The sequence below is a fragment of the Coregonus lavaretus genome, assembly GCF_964263955.1.
Source record: "Coregonus lavaretus genome assembly, chromosome: 30".
Lineage (NCBI taxonomy): Eukaryota > Metazoa > Chordata > Actinopteri > Salmoniformes > Salmonidae > Coregonus > Coregonus lavaretus.
This window is the reverse complement of record NC_140017.1, coordinates 18,584,653-18,607,506: the sequence shown is the minus strand read 5'-3', so window position 1 is coordinate 18,607,506 and position 22,854 is coordinate 18,584,653. Positions and strand designations below refer to the sequence as shown.

Genomic DNA, 22,854 nt, shown 5'->3' with positions numbered 1-22,854 from the left:
GTTGTGACCATTGACATGAGATCAGACCTCTCAAAACCACAATCACAGTAAAGCGCAGAGCTAGCTTAGGCCTAAGGTTTAACATCAGCTACTTTTTAAAATAAGATGACTGTTTATAAACAAATATTTGAATAGAAAAACTGATGCATCCATTCTCCATACTCTTGTTGCCTCTGAATAAAAGATTCAGCGGAGTGATCACCTTTTCTCTTCCCAGGTGGCAGTGATGTTGGTATGGTTATTAATATATCCTGCAATGTGCTTGTCAGTATTAGTATTACATAATTATAAAATAGTTATAAATGTACTGTTAATGTACTGTGTTTTGCCATATGGACATACAGTATGGACTTATAATATTTACAATAACCTGTCAATCTCTGTCCACTTTCCTTAACAGACTGCACACCAAACCACAATATATGAAACAAAGTTTATTTTTTATTTTACATATCTGTACATAAACATTTCTTCCCTCAAATAAAAATTCTGAATACAATAGGATGAAAATGATATTAACACATTTATTCATTTAAAATGACTCGTGTCAGAAAATCAACATTCACAAAATGTTGAAGACCGATCAGAGTGAGCGTATTACCAAAAGCTACAACTCCACTACAAGGCAGGCATGTTTCCTTTACACTCTTTTAGCACCTTCAAATAAACATTTCTCAGTTGAAAACTACCATTTGTGCAGAATAAAAAGAGGTCGACTTTGAAATACTTAAAAATTACCTTCCAACTTAAAATGGTCTGAAGTTAGTCTTCATAGTTTTATACAATGTTTTTTTTATTTTTTATATTTTTTTACTGACTTTCTACTAATTTCTCACTATTATTTATTTTTTTATCCACCATTTTGTATTGACAGTTATAATTTAGTGGCGAATGTAAAAAGTTAAAAATAAACAATAGCGAAGCAAGGCCGATCACTGCACAGGAAGCCGGGGACAGTATCCATGACAACACACAATCAGTTTCCTCTTCTCCCAGGAGGCAGGAAATGCTCTGTCTTTAGCGCTGGGACAACCACAGAAGCAAATGAAAGGGTGGCCTTCCTCTGGCTGCTGCCACCATGGGAGAGGGCGAGAGGGGCAGGCAGAGGGGGAGCAGCGAGAGACATGGGGCAGGGCACGGGGACCAAGGTGGGGCAGGGGTGGAGTAAAGGGATGGGGTGGGTTTGAGGTTGGGTGGGGTGTCTCATTTGGATGGGGTCTTCTCAGCCATGTGTTTCTGCTGGCTCTCAGCATGCCTGAGTAAAAACGAAATTATGATTAGATAAACTGTACTTTATCAGCTACTGCTGTATGGAAATCATGCAAATGTATCACACTGCTAAACGCCTGTCCCAAAGACAGAGTTCCCCCAATCATTCCTGGCCTGTTTGCGGTCATAGCCCAGGAAGCTGTGTGTGTGTGTGTGTGTGTGTGTGTGTGTGTGTTAGATAGCATCACCACCTGGTCAGGTCCTCTATGTCCACCAGCATGGCATCCTGCTCCATGTGCAGTTCATCACGGATCAGCAGCAGCTGCACCAGCTCCTCATTCAGACCTGGGGAAGACAAACATCAGAACAACGTTAGAAAACAACAGCGCATCATTAGAACACCAACATATACCAGGGGCTGGATTCAATCCATATTGCGGAAGTATCGCGGAAGATCTGTGTTAAAATGTAAAGGTAATTTATGATTGAGCCGACATATGCAGTGCTTACCGTGAATGCAGTCTCCGCAAACGCGGGAACATTGCCTTTATATATAATTTCAAACAAGCTGTAACACAGATCTTCTGCGATACGGATTGAATCCAGCCCCAAGTCATACAAGACACAGATTTCGAATGGAGCATTTTTTTTAACCATGCCAGTAAAAGACAAGATTCTATAGCAACATTCTTGTGGGGAATTTTTGGGCCTTCTGTGTAAGATTAGGTATTGTTCGTCTTTCACTAGTATCATCACACATGCATCCAACTTACAGTACCAGTCAAAAGTTTGGACACACCTACTCATTCCAGGGTTTTACTTTATTTTTTACTATTTTCTACATTGTAGAATAATAGTGAAGACATCAAAACTATCAAATAACACATATGGAATCATGTAGTAACCAAAAAAGTGTTAAACAAATAAAAATATATTTTACATTTGAGATTCTTAGAAGTAGCCACCCTTTGCCTTGATGACAGCTTTGAGCACTCTTGGCATTCTCTCAACCAGTCTTGAAGGAGTTCCCACATATGCTGAGCAATTGTTGGCTGCTTTTCCTTAGCGGTCATACTCATCCCAAACCATCTCAATTGGTTTGAGGTCAGGTGATTGTGGAGGCGAGATCATCTGATGCAGCACTCCATTACTCTCCTTCTTGGTCAAATAGCCCTTACACAGCCTGGAGGTGTGTTTGGTCATTGTCCTGTTGAAAAACAAATTATAGTCCCACTAAGCCCAAACCAGATGGGATGGCGTATCGCTGCAGAATGCTGTAGTATCTATGCTGGTAAGTGTGCCTAGAATTCTAAATAAATCACAGACAGTGTCACCAGCAAAGCACCCCCACACCTCCTCATCCATGCTTCATGGTGGGAACCACACATGCGGAGATCATCCGTTCATCTACTCTACGTCTCACAAAGACGGATGGAACCAAAAATCTCAAATTTGGACTCATCAGACCAAAGGACAGATTTTCACCGGTCTAATGTCCATTGCCTGTGTTTCTTGGCCCAAGCAAGTATCTTCTTATTATTGGTGTCCTTTAGTAGTGGCTTCTTTGCAGCAATTCAACCATGAAGGCCTGATTCACGCAGTCTCCTCTGAACAGTTGATGTTGAGATGTGTCTGATGGTTTTTGCGACTGCACTTGAAGAAACGTTCAAAGTTCTAGAAATGTTCCATATTGACTGACCTTCATGTCTTAAAGTAATGATGGACTGTCGTTTCTCTTTGCTTATTTGAGCTGTTCTTGACATAATATGGACTTGGTCTTTTACCAAATAGGGCTATCTTCTGTATACCCCCCTACCTTGTCACAACACAACTGATTGGCTCAAACGCATTAAGAAGGAAAGAAATTCCACAAATTAACTTTTAACAAGGCACACCTGTTAATTGAAATGCATTCCAGGAGACTACCTCATGAAGCTGGTTGAGAGAATGCCAAGAGTGTGCAAAGCTGTCATCAAGGGTGGCTACTTTGAAGAATCTCAAACATAAGATATATTTTGATTTGTTGAACAATTTTTTGGTTACTACATGATTCCATATGTGTTATTTCATAGTTTTGATGTCTTCACTATTATTCTACAATGTAGAAAATAGTAAAAATAAAGTAAAATCCTTGAATGAGTAGGTGTATCCAAACCTTTGACTGGTACTGTACGTTGTCTGAAATGACTTTCAATACGAAAGATACCCTAACTAACAGTATGTGTGTGTGGTCTTGTTCTTCTATCCTCATGGAGACCTGAAATCCCCAAAAGTCCCCACAATGATAGTAAAATAAGAAAGATTCTCCCTCTTGGGGAAATTTCCCACGTCCCCATAAGGTCAAAGGCTATTTTAAGCTTAGGGGTTAATGGTTAGGGTTTGGTTTAGGGGTTAGGGTTAGGGTTAAAGTTAGGGGTTAGGGGTTAGGGAAAATAGGATTTTGAATGGAAATCAATTTTAGGTCCCCACAGGGATAGGAAAACATGTGTGTGTGTGTGTGGTTCTCACTCTCTATCTGGGAGTGCAGGTCATTGACTATGACCTGTAGTTGTCCCAGGGTCATGTCTCTCAGGTCTGTAGGCTTCAGGCTCCTCTTCATCAGACACTCACTGATGTGGGGCATGTGGGGCAGCTAGAGAGAAACACACACATCACCACGGTTAGAAATACACACACACCCATTTACAGAAACATACAGCACATCGGAAATGTACAAGTACACAAATATGGACACTCATGATATGGATTCTTGGGCACTAGAGAACCCAAAGACACTGCAGTGTATGTTGGTGTGAGTGTGTGTAGGCCTATGTGTGTTTGTGTGTGCAAGATGGTGCAAATGCTTGAGGAAAGGCATCATTTCAGTTTAATCTGCATCTCATAAAGAATTCCAGCCACTGAAAGCAGCCCAATACTACAGGAGCTGCCCAACTGTAAGATGCAAAGCACAATCTCTCCAGCAGGTGTCAGCCTCGCAACTTAACTGTCACAGCAATATACAGTACAGCAGTGGTCCCTGACCTGTCTCTGGTCATAGAGAGCTACAGGAAACAACTATGTCTCCTTCCTCCTGGCCATAGCCGCTGGAAGTAAGGGTGCTGAGGGTGCTGAAAATCAGATTTCTTGTTGTTGTTGTTGTTGTAAAAAAGTAGTGCACTGGGCCTTTACTAGCCCTGTATTAGCGGACCGACATAGCCGTCTGTAGTGTGGCCAAAGCATTTTTTTTCAGCATCATCCCCCCCCGTCAGCCAAAAAATCGCAGCACCCCATCCACCAAACTACTTCCCACGGCTATGCTCCTGGCAGTAAGCAACACACTCTACTTTGTCTTCCTGAATTCTCTGACTGGTTGTTCTTGTCAAATCAACACACAGCCTTTCACTGTGGTGATGTCATTTGTGATTCCTTCAAGATTTTCAGTTCCTCTTCCTCTCATCCACCTCTTTATATCCCTCCCCTTCTCTCTCTCTCTGTATGTCACTCACCACACCTTGTTGGGTTCCATAGGGACAGATATGACATTAACCCTAGAGAGTAACCAAGGTGAATCACAAAGCATCATGTTGTTTATCAGGCTTGCTGGGTATGAGAATTTCCCTCGATCCCTTGTTCAATCTATTTCTATCATCTATCTCCTTGCTTTCTTAACTTTTTGGGGGTAGATCAGCTTTAATATTGCAGATAGATTGTTACTTCCACCAATGTAATTGTCTGTTTCCAATCCCCCATATACAATACAGGTCAAAGGTTTTAGAACACCTACTCATTCAAGGGTTTTTACTATTTTTACTATTTTCTACATTGTAGAATAATAGTGAAGACATCAAAACAATGAAATAACACATATGGAATCATGTAGTAACCAAAAAAGTGTTGAACAAATCAAAATATATTTTATATTTGAGATTCTTCAAATAGCCACCCTTTGCCTTGATGACAGCTTTGCACACTCTTGGCATTCTCTCAACCAGCTTCATGAGGTAGTCTCCTGGAATGCATTTCAATTAACAAGTGTGCCTTGTTAAAAGTTAATTTGTGGAATTTCTTTCCTTCTTAATGCGTTTGAGCCAATCAGTTGTGTTGTGACAAGGTTGGGGTGGTATACAGAAGATAGCCCTATTGGTAAAAGACCAAGTCCATATTATGGCAAGAACAGCTCAAATAAGCAAAGAGAAACGACAGTCATCATTACTTTAAGACATGAAGGTCGGTCAATACAGAACATTTCAAGAACTTTTTAAGTTTCTTCAAGTGCAGTCGCAAAAACCATCAAGCGCTATGATGAAACTGGCTCTCAGAAATTGCAGCCCAATGTGTATTTCCCACCGTAAAGCATGGAGGTGGAGGTGTTATGGTGTGGGGGTGCTTTGCTGGTGACACTGTCTGTGATTTATTTAGAATTCAAGGCACCCTTTAAGAGCATGGCTACCACAGCATTCTGCAGCGATACGCCATCCCATCTGGCTTGGGCTTAGTGGGACTATCATTTGTTTTTCAACAGGACAGTGACCCAACACACCTCCAGGCTGTGGAAAGTTTGGGATGAGTCGGACCACAGAGTGAAGGAAAAGCAGCCAACAAGTGCTCAGCATATGTGGGAACTCCTTCAAGACCGTTGGAAAAGCATTCCAGGTGAAGCTGGTTGAGAGAATGCCAAGAGTGTGCAAAGCTGTCATCAAGGCAAAGGGTGGCATTTGAAGAATCTCAAATATAAAATGTATTTTGATTTATTTAACACTTTTTTGGTTACTACATGATTCCATGTGTTATTTCATAGTTTTGATGTCTTCACTATTATTCTACAATGTAGAAAATAGTAAAAATAAAGAAAAACCCTTGAATGAGTAGGTGTTCTAAAACTTTTGACCGGTAGTGTATATCTTTTAAAAATAAATGTTCCTTTATTATTTTCCCCTAACCCTACCACTCATCCCCTAATTGGAGTAAACCAATGAACAACAACACTTATACTTCTACTTCCAGCTTATAGATACTATATACATTTTATGGACACAGTATATTTTACATTAGTTATCTTGTTGTTTTTAGTCCCACCCTTCAGCTCCACTCAACCCCTCCCATTTATCTCTTAAAACCATCCAGTTTTGATTTCTATTTGCCATATATTTTTCAACTGTGATGTGATGTTTCACAAAAGTTCTGAACCTTTCTATTCTCATAGTTTCTACAGATTGTAAATGAAAGATAACTGTTTTTGCTAAAAGTATTATTATATTATTGATAGATTGACTATAACTTTTCAAATCACCCAGCAGCATTATTTGCAGAGTTAGCTCCAGATAAATGTTGCAATTCTTCAGCCATTCCTGAACCTGCGACCAAAAACAAGCCACATATGAACAGTACCAAAATAAATGATCTACTGATTCTGTCTCATCGCAGCAAAATCTGCAGAGCTGGGATATATATACAGTTGAAGTCGGAAGTATACATACACTTAGATTGGAGTCATTAAAACTTGTTTTTCAACCACTCCACAAATTTCTTGTTAACAAACTATAGTTTTGGCAAGTCGATTAGGATATCTACTTTGTGCATGACACAAGTAATTTTTCCAACAATTGTTTACAGACAGATTATTTAACGTATAATTCACTGTATCACAATTCCAGTGGGTCAGAAGTTTACATACACTAAGTTGACTGTGCCTTTAAACAGCTTGGAAAATTCCACAAAATGATGTCATGGCTTTAGAAGTCAATTGGAGGTGTACCTGTGGATGTATTTCAAGGCCTACCTTCAAACTCAGTGCCTCTTTGCTTGACATCATGGGAAAATCAAAAGAAATCAGCCAAGACCTCAGAAAAAAAATTGTAGACCTCCACAAGTCTGGTTCATCCTTGGGAGCAATTTCCAAATGTCTGAAAGTACCACGTTCATCTGTAAAAACAATAGTACGCAAGTATAAACACCATGGGACCACGCAGCCGTCATACCGCTCAGGAAGGAGACGCGTTCTGTACTTTGGTGCGAAAAGTGCAAATCAATCCCAGAACAACAGCAAAGGACCTTGTGAAGATGCTGGAGGAAACAGGTACAAAAGTATCTATATCCACAGTAAAACAAGTCCTATATTGACATAACCTGAAAGGCCGCTCAGCAAGGAAAAAGCCACTGCTCCAAAACCGCCATAAAAAAGCCAGACTACGGTTTGCAACTGCACATGGGGACAAAGATCGTACTTTTTTGAGAAATGTCATCTGGTCTGATGAAACAAAAATAGAACTGTTTGGCCATAATGACCATCGTTATGTTTGGAGGAAAAAGGGGGATCCTTGCAAGCCGAAGAACACCATCCCAACCGTGAAGCACGGGGTGGCAGCATCATGCGGTGGGGGTACTTTGCTGCAGGAGGGACTGGTGCGCTTCACAAAATAGATGGCATCATGTGGAAGGGAAATTATGTGGATATATTGAAGCAACATCTCAATACATCAGTCAGGAAGTTAAAGCTTGGTCGCAAATGGGTCTTCCAAATGGACAATGACCCCAAGCATACTTCCAAAGTTGTGCCAAAATGGCTTAAGGACAACAAAGTCAAGGTATTGGAGTGGCCATCACAAAGCCCTGACCTCAATCCTATAGAAAATGTGTGGGCAGAACTGAAAAAGCGTGTGCGAGCAAGGAGGCCTACAAACCTGACTCAGTTACACCAGCTCTGTCAGGAGGAATGGGCCAAAATTCACCCAACTTATTGTGGGAAGCTTGTGGAAGGCTACCCGAAATGTTTGACCTAAGTTAAACAATTTAAAGGCAATGCTACCAAATACTAATTGAGTGTATGTAAACTTCTGACCCACTGGGAATGTGATGAAAGAAATAAAAGCTGAAATAAATCATTCTTTCTACTATTATTCTAACATTTCACATTCTTAAAATAAAGTGGTGATCCTAACTGACCTAATACAGGGAATTTTTACTAGGATTAAATGTCAGGAATTGTGAAAAACTGAGTTTAAATGTATTTGGCTAAGGTGTATGTAAACTTCCGACTTCAACTGTATATAACATTCCATATTATGTATTTAACATTCTATTGGTTGCAAGAATTTTGTATAATTATTTAAATAAAAAATATATACATTTTGAAGCCGGCGTCATATTGTGTATCAGTTCATAAACCATGTGCCATGGAATGGGTACATCGAAAATCTCTTCCCAACTATTTTGCAATCTATATGGCACAGCTGTAAATGTTTTGGTCCTTAAATTAAACTGGTATACATTTTTATTAATCACAATTTTCTTTAACCAATTTCGGTCTTTAATGCAGGGCCGACAGACAAGTTCCTTCCCACTTACACTTGCCTCTTCCATTTTTGCGGTAATGTTGCAATTAGTTGGTTGTAATTTTGGGTAGAGCAGACATTTCCATATATATTTTGTTGGCTGCATGTGTGACAGCTCCACCAGTCCTATTTATGATATCACTTACAAAGATTATACTTTAAAAATATATATATATCCAAAAATAATGTTTTTTTGATCAATTAGTATATTTTAGTTTAACCATAATATTTGTTGTAATATTTCTTCTGTCTTTTCTGGTGGATTAAACTGAAATTGCAACCAACTTTCTATGGCTTGTTTAAAAAATTGCGATATTTTGGAGATTATTTCATTTTCAAATTACCGAAAGTGAGAGGTTGTAATCTGAATAAAGGGAAAAAGCCGATTCTTGAACATAGAGTGAGACATTCTTACCAATCTGCTAGAGAACGAGTTTGGATTTAAGTATAACTTTTGTATGACTGAATCCTTTAGTGAGAGGTCTAATGCTTTAATATTTAATAATTTCTGCCCTCCGAATTCATACTCATTATAAATATGTGCTCCTTCCATTGCACTTTTTCTGTATGATTTGTGAGTGTGCGTGATCGCTCAGCTGGTTCTTCCTGTCACAGTTTCTCACTCCTCTTTCACTTTCAAATTGGCACCCATGCAACTGCGCTAGTGGCCATGTTTCCCCCCTGTCATGTGCCACCGTTTCAGTTCGGAGAGGGAGCACAGAGGTCAGTGACATACAGAGAGAGGCGGGGCTGTGATAAAAGAGAGTGAGGGAGATAGAGAGTGAAAGATGCGGAGATGCGGGGAGAGCCGGCCACCGCGAGTGGTAGTGTTTTGGTCATGATATGTGTTTGCCTCATTGTGTTTGTCCGAGGTGGAGTTTCCTCCCTCAGTTATATTACTGGATTGGTTTCTCTATGAGTCTTGGCTTCTGAGGTTAGTGGCAATATGAATAAAGCTACTGCCAACAATAATACTCAAGTATTTCATCATATCAGTATTCTCTTAGATTAGGCATGATATGAATGGGGAAAAACAAACAGAATGTAATTCTCTTGGTGGGAGTGTTGTGTAAATTCTTGTGTAAATTCTTTGGAAGGCCACATTTACATTTTTTACATTTTTAGTCATTTAGCAGACGCTCTTATCCAGAGCGACTTACAGTTAGTGAATACATGTTTTTTTGTTTTGTTTTTTATACTGGCCCCCCGTGGGAATCAAACCCACAACCCTGGCGTTGCAAACGCCATGCTCTATCAACTGAGCTACATCCCTGCGGGCCATTCCCTCCCTTCCTGTCCATTCCCTCCCCTACCCTGGACGACGCTGGGCCAATTGTGCGCCGCCCATGAGTCTCCCGGTCGCGGCCGGCTGCGACAGAGCCATGGCTTCAGTGGATTAAAGCGTAGTATCTGGTGTAAAACCACATCTCCTCACACACATTCTCCTCATTTCTCCTGTCATTAGTGGCTTACACAAGAGCCCCTGGCACTCAACCCCATGGCCACTGGCCGCCAGCCTGCACTCTGACTATGTATGTTTGGTAGGGCTGCAATCAACTGGTAAAGGTTCACATTCTTGTATATTTCTATAAAGAATGTATTGAGAACTTATGCACATCCCTATAATAATGAGCATGTAGTTGTGAGTCTGCCCAATTTATGCTAAAGGAGTATAGTGTACCGTAAGTAGCTCGGAAGCTAATGCTATCTGAGCATGGCGCCCCTGTGTTCAGTACAGCAGTGTGTTAGCTTAGCGACAGGGCCTCATCTGCCCCTGTGTTCAGTAGAGCAGTGTGTTAGCTTAGCGACAGGGCCTCAGATCTACCCCTGTGTTCAGTACAGCGGTGTGTTAGCTTAGCGACAGGGCTTTATCTGCCCCTGTGTTTAGTACACCAGTGTGTTAGCTTAGCGACAGGGCCTCAGATGTGACACTCATCTCTTCTGACTGCTGGGCTCGACTACATCCCCAAACACGTCACCCAGTGCATCCTGGGATATGAATAATAGATCGCCCCAACCCAACCACCCCCTCTTTACTGAATAAGTAATGTCTTCTGCCCAGGTGGAGATATTGGTGTGTGTGTGTGTGTATCTGTGTGTGTGTGTATGTGGGACTTTGTATGTGTGTGTGCTTGGGGGGCACTGAGGCAGATGAGAATGTTAAAATAATCATGACTATGGCCGCCAACGGGACAGAGAAGGAGGAGGGTGGTGTCTACTCTGTGACATCATCACAATGTTAAAGAAGAACAGTGTGGATGGTTTGCTCTGAAAAGACCTGGGGTTAGAAACACTGACTAGAGGTTGAGGTTTCAGGCCCGTTCCCTATAGCGACGGTACTGACCAGGTCTGCCACAGGGGACTTCTTGCGGTTCTGTTTTTCCACCTCCACCTGCATCTTGGCCATGGGTTTGGCCATCGCCAGGGCTAGCTTAGCCTCGGCCTGTAACTTCTTCTTTCTGCTCAGGAAGTCCATGTCCTCCAGAGACTCACTGTCTTCCTCCGTAGTGTCCCGGTCAGAGTAGGACGAACTCTGCTTCGACTGGGGGACAGGGACGTGGGGAGAGTGGAGACAGAAGAATGGGAAATAAGGAAAAGTTAGTGGTTTATTCCCATTGGCTCTTCGTTCTTCTTGTGTAGTCATTGATAGGTAATTCACTGAACACAGTGGACAGACAGACAGGGAAACAGCTCAGAGCTATAACAGATGGCTATAAATACTGGGATTATCTCCCTCTCTCCCTCTCTCCCTCCCCCCCACTCTCTATTAACTGCATCTGTGTCTGTCAGACAGTCCATGTGGCCACTCATCCATGTCCAGCAGAGAGCGTGTTCATATTCAACCCTCATTTGCTGCCAGTGTATTGGTTAACGGGCCAGAAAACGTGAGCATGGCCATTCACTCTCCCTCACACACTAACCGAGGGCTATCACTCTGATTCATACCGAATCTGTCCCTTTCTCTCTTTCTCTCATTCTCTCAGACAGTCTTACTGAGGCGTATCTATATGAGTCACACAGTAGATTTCGCTCTCTCTCTAAGAATCTCTATTTCTTATTAATGCGCTTGTGTGGTCGGTCTGTACCATGGGGGACAGCGGTGTGTCCAGACTGGTCTCTGTCTTGCTGTCGTCTGCATCGCTGTCCTTGTCGCTGCCGCTGTCGTTGACAAAACAGATCTGCAGGTTCATCCCACTCTGCAGCCTGGAGAGAGGAGAGAGGAAGAAAGAGGAAAGAGGAGGAAGAGAGAGGGGAGAAAAAAGGGGGAGAGGATGCGTCATTACTATCAGCTAACGGAAGGAGGAAAGTTCAATGGGTTAAGGAAAGTTTGCTCACCAATAATTGCTTGTAGGGTTTTATTGACCCAGATAACATGCGCCTAGGCACCGCTGGTGAGAAAAGCAACTCAATAACAGTCACATCTAGTTTTCCACTCAGGCCGAACCCTCCTCTAACTCTCCACTGAGGTCTTAGTGTGTCTGTGATAGGACTGTAACAGTGACTAGCATAGCATTAATAAGTATGTCTACTCTGTTCCTCCCTCTCTTGCTCTAACTTGGGATCGATCCATCCAGGGTGAAGGTTCGATCCAATCAGCTAGACTCTGACGGCTCTCTAGACCTCAGAAGACCTGTCCTGTAAGATCTGGATCAAACCATTCTTGATCAATAATCGGCTTATTTCAAGCAGTAATTACAAACACATGTAAAGAAAACCTGATCGATTACACAGCCTGGACCCAATCAGTCCAGATTTAATCAGACCAGATTAATCGATTCGTAGTTTCAGAGGAAGGAGCATCAAAATTATTCTTGGAACTAGTTGAGCAGTTCATGGAAGTACCAAACTTATCCAGCAGTGAGTGCACCCCATAAGAGTTGCTTCAGTGAGAAATAAAATATGAATATATCATAGTTTCAGATTAACTGTGTGAATGCCTTTGTGTGTATGAATGTATGAATGTATGTACAGTGGGGAAAAAAAGTATTTAGTCAGCCACCAATTGTGCAAGTTCTCCCACTTAAAAAGATGAGAGAGGCCTGTAATTTTCATCATAGGTACACGTCAACTATGACAGACAAAATGAGAAAGAAAAATCCAGAAAATCACATTGTAGGATTTTTAATGAATTTATTTGCAAATTATGGTGGAAAATAAGTATTTGGTCAATAACAAAAGTTTCTCAATACTTTGTTATATACCCTTTGTTGGCAATGACACAGGTCAAACGTTTTCTGTAAGTCTTCACAAGGTTTTCACACACTGTTGCTGGTATTTTGGCCCATTCCTCCATGCAGATCTCCTCTAGAGCAGTGATGTTTTGGGGCTGTCGCTGGGCAACACGGATTTTCAACTCCCTCCAAAGATTTTCTATGGGGTTGAGATCTGGAGACTGGCTAGGGCACTCCAGGATCTTGAAATGCTTCTTACGAAGCCACTCCTTCGTTGCCCGGGCAGTGTGTTTGGGATCATTGTCATGCTGAAAGACCCAGCCACGTTTCATCTTCAATGCCCTTGCTGATGGAAGGAGGTTTTCACTCAAAATCTCACGATACATGGCCCCATTCATTCTTTCCTTTACACGGATCAGTCGTCCTGGTCCCTTTGCAGAAAAACAGCCCCAAAGCATGATGTTTCCACCCCCATGCTTCACAGTAGGTATGGTGTTCTTTGGATGCAACTCAGCATTCTTTGTCCTCCAAACACGACGAGTTGAGTTTTTACCAAAAAGTTATATTTTGGTTTCATCTGACCATATGACATTCTCCCAATCCTCTTCTGGATCATCCAAATACACTCTAGCAAACTTCAGACGGGCCTGGACATGTACTGGCTTAAGCAGGGGGACACGTCTGGCACTGCAGGATTTGAGTCCCTGGCGGCGTAGTGTGTTACTGATGGTAGGCTTTGTTACTTTGGTCCCAGCTCTCTGCAGGTCATTCACTAGGTCCCCCCGTGTGGTTCTGGGATTTTTGCTCACCGTTCTTGTGATCATTTTGACCCCACGGGGTGAGATCTTGCGTGGAGCCCCAGATCGAGGGAGATTATCAGTGGTCTTGTATGTCTTCCATTTCCTAATAATTGCTCCCACAGTTGATTTCTTCAAACCAAGCTGCTTACCTATTGCAGATTCAGTCTTCCCAGCCTGGTGCAGGTCTACAATTTCGTTTCTGGTGTCCTTTGACAGCTCTTTGGTCTTGGCCATAGTGGAGTTTGGAGTGTGACTGTTTGAGGTTGTGGACAGGTGTCTTTTATACTGATAACAAGTTCAAACAGCTGCCATTAATACAGGTAACGAGTGGAGGACAGAGGAGCCTCTTAAAGAAAAAGTTACAGGTCTGTGAGAGCCAGAAATCTTTCTTGTTTGTAGGTGACCAAATACTTATTTTCCACCATAATTTGCAAATAAATTCATTAAAAATCCTACAATGTGATTTTCTGGATTTTTTTCTCTCAATTTGTCTGTCATAGTTGACGTGTACCTATGATGAAAATTACAGGCCACTCTCATCTTTTTAAGTGGGAGAACTTGCACAATTGGTGGCTGACTAAATACTTTTTTTCCCCACTGTATGTGTATCCTGGAAGGCTGCTTCCAGTAAGGTTGAGGGTGTGTGTAGGAGTGCATTTTGGGAAGTGAGATCCACAGTGCCGGGGTGCAGAGAAAGACAGAGGAAATGTCCCTTATTCTCAAAAGTGAACAGAGATTTCAGAGGGAGAGAGCAGGAGTCTGTTTTTGTTGGGGAGATGGCCCTATAGAGTTCCAGGAGATAGAAACTGTTACAGGCATTAAGAAAAGGTCAAATCTGACTCTGTCAGAGTAATGTCCAGTAACCTGCAATTTCACTATATTAACAGTTCCCACACGCATAAAGAGAGCGATGTCATTGCTTCTCAAGAACAGGGACTGAGGGTGAAACTGATCTGTTTCTGTAGGTGTGTGTCTGTAGGTGTGTGTCTGTATGTGTGTGTCTGTATGTGTGTGTGTGTGTCTGTATGTGTGTATGTGGGTAGGGCTGTTACGGTCATGGAATTTTGGATGACGTAAATTGGCCAGCAAAATGACCGCGGTCACCGTAATAACCGTTCGAATGGCCCCAAAAAATGTCTAAGCACATTTTCTCCTCTCCTCTGCTCCTGACTGCATGTGCTGCCATAGAAATATAATAAATAGTCAATGATGAAGTCAATGATGGCATAATGGGTAAACTGGCGGCCATTGTGAGTGTACCCATAGGAACAAAGCAGGAATTAAATAAAATATGTGCTAAAATATGTGCTATGATTTGTTGATTCAACTCAACTGACATTACAAAAAATACAATCCATTGCATGAGCCAAATCAGTTAACATCATTTGAATGAACATTCTACCTTACCATGGAAAGTATTGCATCACAATAACAGGCAGCCATTGCGACTGTACCCATGAGTTTACCAGTCAAGGTGAGAGGTTCCAAGACCGTTTTATTAATTATATTTCTATGTGTGCTGCTGCTGCATTGTGGGGGGCGTTGCCTAGTCAACCGAAGACTAATTTACTTGTTTCAGCAAGGAGCAACAAAGTTGCATCACATTGTTAAGAGTCCATGTTACGGCCAAAACGGACTCAACCGCACTAATGCCCGGCCGTCCCGTCTTCAGGCAGCTGTTCGCTCCACATAACATTTTTCAACGGTTATGACGGTTATTTAATTTCATGACGGCCTTCATCATTAACCGTCGGTTGCACGGTTATATGGTAATTGTGCCAGCACTATGTGTGTCAAATCAATTCAAATCAAATCAAATGTTATTGGTCACATACACATATTTAGCAGATGTTATTGCGGGTGTAGCGAAATGCTTCTGTTCCTAGCTCCAACAGTGCAGTAGTATCTAACAATTCACAACAATACACACAAATCTAAAAGTAAAAGAATGGAATTAAGAAATATATAAATATTAGGACGAGCAATGTCGGAGTGGCATTGACTAAAATACAGTAGAATACAGTATATACTGTACATATGAAATGAGTAAAACAGTATGTAAACATTATTAAAGTGACTAGTGTTCCATTATTAAAGTGACCAGTGATTCCATGTCTATGTACATAGGGCAGCAGTGTGTGTCTGATGATAGAGATCACATGATGTCTCTTACCGTGAGGACAGACTGGGCTTGCCACTCTTGCTGCAGCTGGTATAGATACCCGGCCCATCGTCAAAGAAACTACCCAGGGCCAGCTTCTGCCGGATGGACTCCCTCTCATTCTTTTGGGCCTGGAAGGGAGAGGAAAGGGTTAAGGAAACTTGGCTAATAATAGGACTGAATACTTCCCCATGAGTTTAGCAGTAGCCATGTTGTGAGGAGGGGAACTGACAAAGACTGTTAAACATGTGGACAGCTCTAGACACCAATAATATTGTAATATTCACCACTAGGTGGTGCAGATGTATGCAAGAAAGAGAGTCCAACACATTTTCACTGGTCACTCTCTCGCTCTCCATCTTACACATGCAGACACTCATGCAGTCAAACACACACATCCCTAAACCACTGAGCATTCCTGTCTAATAGCACTATAAGCATTCCTGCCTCCTGGGCCTGTTTTCCAGTAGGAAAACCTCTGACCCAGGCAGCCTTGGCAGCACTTAACACACTCACACCCGGAGGAACACTCATATGTGCTAATGGCAACACAGGAGGCTGGTGACGGGAGGACGGCTCATATGGCTGGAATGAAGTGAATAGATTGGTGTCAAACACATGGAACCCATGTGTTTGATATATTCCATTGATTCCGTTCCAGCCATTACTATGAGCCCGTCCTCCCCAATTAAGGTGCCACCAGCCGCCTGTGAATGGCACCCTGCACCCTGCCGAGCACACGCCTGAGAAGAAGTGTGTAGAGAAGAGTGTAGAGACAGGCCTTCTCTCACACTCCCTGGGCTGGGTTATCAGCCACAGTAACCAGGCCTATCAGCAGACAGACAACATAGTAGGAGAGTTTAGACTGTTCAAGGCCACTACAGGACTGTTGTTGTTACAGGTGGTGCTGGGAAGTCAAATGGGTACCAGAGTCAGATACATCGCAGTGTGTGTGTTTTTGCCGGGGGTTGGGAGTCCTCGAGGACGAGGAGTGTTTGGGGTAAAATATTGACCCTCTCTAAAGGCCCTGAGGGAGGAAGAAAAAAACCTTTCAGCGCTCCCACACACACACACACACACACACACACACAAACAGACAAAGAGCAGGCCTTTCAGACAACAGGAGAGGGGGGAGGAGAGAGGTTTAGAGAAAGAGGGGGAGAGGAGAGCTTTTAGAGAAGGCTTTGGAGGAGAGGGGGAAGGAGGTGAGGGGAATAAGAGCAAAGGAGAAGATGTCAGAAGCCTTGAGTGTTATCCCTCTCTTTAACCCTGTCCTCAACCTCTCTCCATTTCTCTTTCTCCTTACCTCTATCTCTTTTCCACTAACTCACACTTTCTCTTTCTTTATCTCCCTCCCTCCCTCCCTCCCTCCCTCCCTCCCTCCCTCCCTCCCTCCCTCCCTTCCTCGATGGCGACATTACCATAATCCCTCTCCACACCAGACAGCCCAGGAAACACCGCTACTGTTGGCACCCACAAGAGGGGGCTTGGCACAGCATTGCGTTTGTGTGCTTGCGTGTGTGTGACTGAGTGAGAGAAAGAGAGTGTGACGAGGGGTTCTGGGGGAGGCAAGATGAGGACACTTAACAGCATCACTTTACCACTCTTCAGACACTAACAATCACAGTCTGTTTGACAGCACACACACACACACACACGCACACACACAAACCCCTTCTAACTCCCTGTACACAACACAGTGTCATGTTATAACACTGAGTGGCTGCTGTTCCCTGTCTGACCAGCAGGTGTCACTGCTGAGTGGAGGCGCTCCTGAGTTGCAGTAATTGCCATAATAACAGACAAGGGCTCTTGTGTTACAACAGAGAGGTGTTAGTGACAGTAGGCATTGTTATGTTAGCCTCATGGGTAGTGGGGATACTTATGTTAGGTGGTAGGTGGTCTTTGTATTGGAATGTCAGGTTGTAATGTGGGGTGAGGTGGCAGTGTGTGTGTTGTTTCGTGTGTGTGTGAGTGTGTGTGTTTGTATGTGTTTGCATAGGGTTAGCCAACATTCCTATATTCATCACCATTCCTATTAGGTGTATTATTGTAAACAGCCCTAAATTGCTTGTAAAACACCCCTAAAGGCCTCTGCATACTAGGTTCGGTTTGCTCCTAGCAGAACTGTAGGCGAAGTGAACGTCCGTGCCTCGCATACTCCCTTAAAGACCTTTGTTTGAAAAATGAGAAAAACGAGGCAATAGTACTGTTTGTCCCTCTTGAGACTCCGCAGCCAGTATACACTTCCTCAAAATAGTCAGAAATAATATAAGATAACACAAGAAATCTGTAATTACTTTTGAAGTATATGCCGAGGAGATCTTAGTCGCGCAATTTTACATCTAACTAAGATGTTTGGTGCAGTATTTCTCAAACATGTGCATGAAAACGAGTTGTCTATGGTTGAATGACAACAAACCCTTAATTGAAGAATCCCTACTGTTGACCAATCACTGACGAAGGGGCGTATAGTTCGGCTACCGAACTTCGGCTTGCCTCCGGAAAAAATTTTGTGTGCACGAACAGCCAAACAAAACCTAGCCGAAGACCAAAACGTTACAAAATGTTGTCATAATATATTCACAAACTGTTTCGGTTGGGAAGCATGCGGATGCCTTTAGGCATAACAACACAACCATGATCCTCTACCTAACACATCTACCATAGTAGAACCACTCCACATTTCTCACCTGCCTTCCAACAGGACTACCTTCCTTCACATTAAGCCCCCTAACTAACTAGCAAGCTATGTAAGGGCTGATGGATGGAGGTGTGAGAGAGAGTTTAGATATCATCATGTGCAGCATCATAAACCACTCAAAGAGGTGGTGAATACAACGCATAGATGTCTGTGACTGTGGGCATAGCAAATGGACCCCTCTCTCTCACTTTAACCTCCTTTCCTCTCCACAATAGTCATGTCAGTCATTTAAGATTTGTCACAGAGCTTTCCTCTCCTTCTCCTCGAAACAAACATTCCCTGCAATGGTCTGTGTTATTACCACAATTCCTTGTGTGCCAAGCCTCCGCTCCAAAGTGTTTGACATTGTGTGTGTGTATGTGTGTGTGTATGTGTGTGTGTCTATCAGAGAGTCGTACGCGCCCCCAGTCCCCAAAGTTCTGATAAATGACTTAATTTCCTGGTCCTTTGAAATGTGCCGCAGCTCCTAAATTAGATTTTGAGGAACACCACTGTGCTAAATTGTGTTTTTCCTTAAATTTGAGAAGCAATTTTCTCTTGTGAAAACCCTCATTGATAAGACATTTTTTTCTCCTCCCCTGCTCTCCCCTCCGTCTCTACCATCCTCTCCTTCCCCTCTTTCCTCCTTTACTTAATTCTTCCGCCACAGCGCTCCCTCATTCTGGACAATGGATGCCTTTCATTGGAGGAGAGGAGGGCTTACCATTGGCCTTGCACCATGGTCTGAGACAGGAACCGCCTGTTCACCCACACACGCCAGGTCCCGTGAGCACGAGGGTGTGAGGGAGTGTATGTGTATGTGTGTGTGAGTGTTGGACAGAAAATAAACAAAAACTGCAAAGAATACAGCGAGAATATGGAAATACTTTTTTAAAAAGTTGTTGGTGTGAGTGAAAGAGAAAGAGACAAATTGAGTGTATGTGTGAGAGAAAGATTATGACAGTTTGTGTGTAATGCAGTTTCAATCTGCGTGGTAGTGTTGCTGGGTCAGAGTCAGCACAGAGGATGGATTCACTATGAGGAGTTTACCAGGCGTGAGCGCTGACCTCACACATAAACACACAAATCAGGTCAGTATGTCCAATGTGAATGTGTGTGAGTGTGTTCTTAAACTTTATGGAGCTTAGTTACTTCAAAACACTATTTTGCAGTGCAAAGTTCTTAGGGAAACCATAGTTTTTTATCAACCTTCATCCAAGTTTTTGTCCTATGGACCTTGGGTATCTACAGTTTACCCATTAATAACCCTTCAGATATCTTAGGTCAAAATGGTGTGAGTGTGTATGTGCATGTCTGTGTGTGTCTCTGTAACCTCTCCAAGTCTGCTATCTGAGGTGTGAGACCTGCTGGTTTATGCAGCGGTGCATTCCTCTCCTGATAAGGGACTTGACCTCTGAACCCTGGTACAGTTCAAACACAGGTCACCGCCAGGCTGGCCCTGTCACTCTGAACAGACCGCAGCAGGAGTGGATTGATGGAGTGGATTTGGCCAGGACAATAACCCTGAGAGTCACATGTGAGCTGGTGTGTGTGTTTGTCCAGCGAGTACAATGAGGGCACACCTCAACAGGAGGCTACAGGAATCTGAGAGCAAAGACTTAAAAGGGCAACACTGCCTCTTCAGAGAGACTGGCAGCATTACCAAGGATTACCCCATAGTGTGTTAGAGAGTTCTGCTGTCAAACCCAACCAGTATGAGAACCAATGCCACTATAATAATAATAATAATCACAGCATTACATAACATACTAAAACCACATTACACCCCACATAACCTAAGCATTACATTGTCTCCAATACGTCCACATTATGTCATCCACAATCCTCACATTACGTCACGCACCATCACCATACCAGTGTCCCAGCACACTGGTGCCTTGCACACAGAGCCATTGACTGTAGAGGTTGTGAGTGGAGGGGTCACACCAAATCTACAACTCAAACTCACAAACTCAGGAAGGAAACTAAGAGCATTTTTTCCGTTAGCAACATGTTCCACCCCTGACATCATCCTAAGAAAAGAGACCCTTCTGTTCACTACACAAACACTGTTTATAAGAGTGCCATTACACAGGTAAAACATGCAGTACTACAATACCAGAAAGATAAATATCCACAAGCAACATGACTATGTCCTTTACCTCTTTGAGTTTGTAGTCATCAGTGAGGTAAAGGGCAGAGGCTTGACAGATGACATCATCCATTCCAGCACAGTCCATGTTATCCAGTGCTTCCCTCATCTTTCCCTCCCTCCCTCTGTCTCTCTCACTCCCTCCCTCTCACTCCCCCTCTACCACACACCCAGCTAGTGGGTCAGTATGAGCTGGTTCACATGAAACCTAGCCTCACTCAGAACCAACGCTAACCCTGCCACACAGAGCTGAGAGAGGAGAAAACAGTTATCATAGTTATCCCTCTACCCATGCCTCTCTATCTCTCTCTCTCTCTCTCTCTCTCTCTCTCTCTCTCTCTCTCTCTCTCTCTCTCTCTATCTCTCTCTCTCCTCTCTCTCTCTCTCTCTTTCTCGATCTACCTCTTCTCAGGGCTTCCAGAGTATAATGGACAGTGGTAGAGCCCCTTTAGACCCTCCTTTCAATCCTCTGGGCAGGGCAGTCGGAGAGTGAGGGAGAGAGAGAGCGAGCAAGAGAGAGAGAGAGAGAGAGAGCGAGAGAGAGAGAGAGAGAGAGAGAGACGGCACACACTGGTGTTTTTTCCGCTCTCACACCCTAACGTGAGGACAGCTGCTGCTCCCGGGACAGTTTGGAAAGCGACACCTCAGTGTTTGTGTGAGTGAGTGATTGAGTGTGTGAGTGTGTGTGAGTGAGAGATTGTGAGTGATTGACTGCATCCAGTGTTTGTTACTTCACACAGTCCTTGACTGTGCCCTCTTAAAAAGCTTCATAAGCTTCAAAACTCTATTGCTCCATGCATATAAACCTAGCATGTGTGTATGAGAGAGTAGGCCTACAGTACAGTATGTGTGTGACATGGAATGCATACAGTGTCAGCACTACATATTTGAGTTGGCATGTCAGTGTATGTTTTTGTGTCTGTGTGTATGACTGACAAGGAGACTGAGGACAGAGGGAGTTCTGTTCCCTCACAGTCAAGGTAAAAATAGAGAGTTGACCCTGATCCAAAACCACTGTCTGACCAACCCACTAAAATAAAGTCAGTAGAAGGAATACAATTACACATAAACATAAGACAGCACACTAAAACCCCAGGTGTACAGCATCTGTGCAAGCTCAATAGAGTGTGTGCGTGTGTCAGGGTTGGGGTCAATTAAGGAAGTACACAGAACTTCCAATTCCAACTTCCTTCAATGCTTTTTAATGAGGCAAATGTGGAATTGGAATTTGGTTAACGTTCTGAATTGACTGGAATTGAACCTCACACACAAAGGAGGGAGCGTCCCTTGACTTCTTTCTTCGGCTTGGGAAAGCTGAAGAAAATGATTCCCCTCTCACATACAGACCTATCTCTCTCTCCCAGGTGCTGACTGACCTCCTTTAACCAATAAGTCACAGTGATGGGAGGATGTAGGGAGGGATAATAGTTATATCAAATAAAATGAATGTAGAGTTCCGGACCATGGATATATTTGGCAGGTAAAAAAAACATAAAACACCAGCTGAATTTCATTCTTCAATTTGTTACATTTTCAAATCTCATCTCTCCACAGCAGAGGAGGTTGGTGGCACCTTAATTGGGGGAGGACGGGCACATGGTAATGGCTGGAGTGGAATAAGTGGAAAGATCAAACACATGGTTTCCAAGAAGCAGGAAAACTACTAAAACATGACATAGTGCCATAGTATGACAATAGAGAAGAGCAGAAGCTCTGAAGTTGACCCAAAAACGGTCATTCTGGGTTAATACTAGGGCTGTTGCGGTGACCGTATTATCGCCACACCGGCGGTCACGAGTCATGAAGGCAGTCAAATTCCACGTGACCGTTTAGTCACTGTAATTAGGCTTCTCCAAGCTCTGATGCTGCTGCTGGTCATTAGTAGCCTACCAAACTTGCTAACTGTCTGGTACTCAGCACTCTATTGTCCCTCTAATCACTCTGACATCAATGCAAATGTTTTCAAACATCTAATCAAACACTTAATGAGAGCCCATGAGCTCATGTTGCGCAACATTTCTATAGGCTATGCAATTGTTTTAGAAAACAGAGTGATGGCGGCTAATAAAAATAGGAGGATCCCATCAGCTTTCTATAGGCTAGGCCTACTATATTTATTTCTCTACTTTCCTAATATTAAGCACATTGCTTATATTTACATCAGGAGTATAGCCTAACTGGCAGGCATGAAAATAAACCACAGGGAAAAGCGTCCTCCATTTTCTATTTAAGTGCATAGATGACATGTATTTTTTCCCGCTGCCCCCGTTTCGATACAGGTGCATGATAATGGTCCATTCTAAATCAAAACAAATGTCACACATATTATTTAGTATATGTAAAGACAAGATTAAATCAAGAATAGTC

General features: G+C 42.9%; 1 protein-coding gene across 3 annotated transcripts in view; it reads right to left on the bottom strand.

The window, feature by feature from the left end:
- Positions 1-418: 418 nt before the first annotated feature.
- Positions 419-22,854, bottom strand: part of schip1 (schwannomin interacting protein 1) — a 42,885-nt gene continuing 20,449 nt past the window's right edge. For 2 of the 3 annotated variants that reach the window (XM_084148225.1, XM_084148224.1), the window contains exons 3-8: positions 15,665-15,783; positions 11,606-11,723; positions 10,864-11,061; positions 3,718-3,841; positions 1,461-1,554; positions 419-1,255 (exon numbers count right to left, since the gene is read on the bottom strand). In XM_084148225.1, coding sequence (XP_084004351.1) covers positions 1,204-1,255; positions 1,461-1,554; positions 3,718-3,841; positions 10,864-11,061; positions 11,606-11,723; positions 15,665-15,783 — 705 coding nt within the window. In that variant the 3' untranslated portion in view covers positions 419-1,203. Of the gene's footprint in view, positions 1,256-1,460; positions 1,555-3,717; positions 3,842-10,863; positions 11,062-11,605; positions 11,724-15,664; positions 15,784-20,497; positions 20,577-22,854 lie in introns of those variants that run through there. The other variant, XM_084148226.1, reaches the window with a different exon arrangement.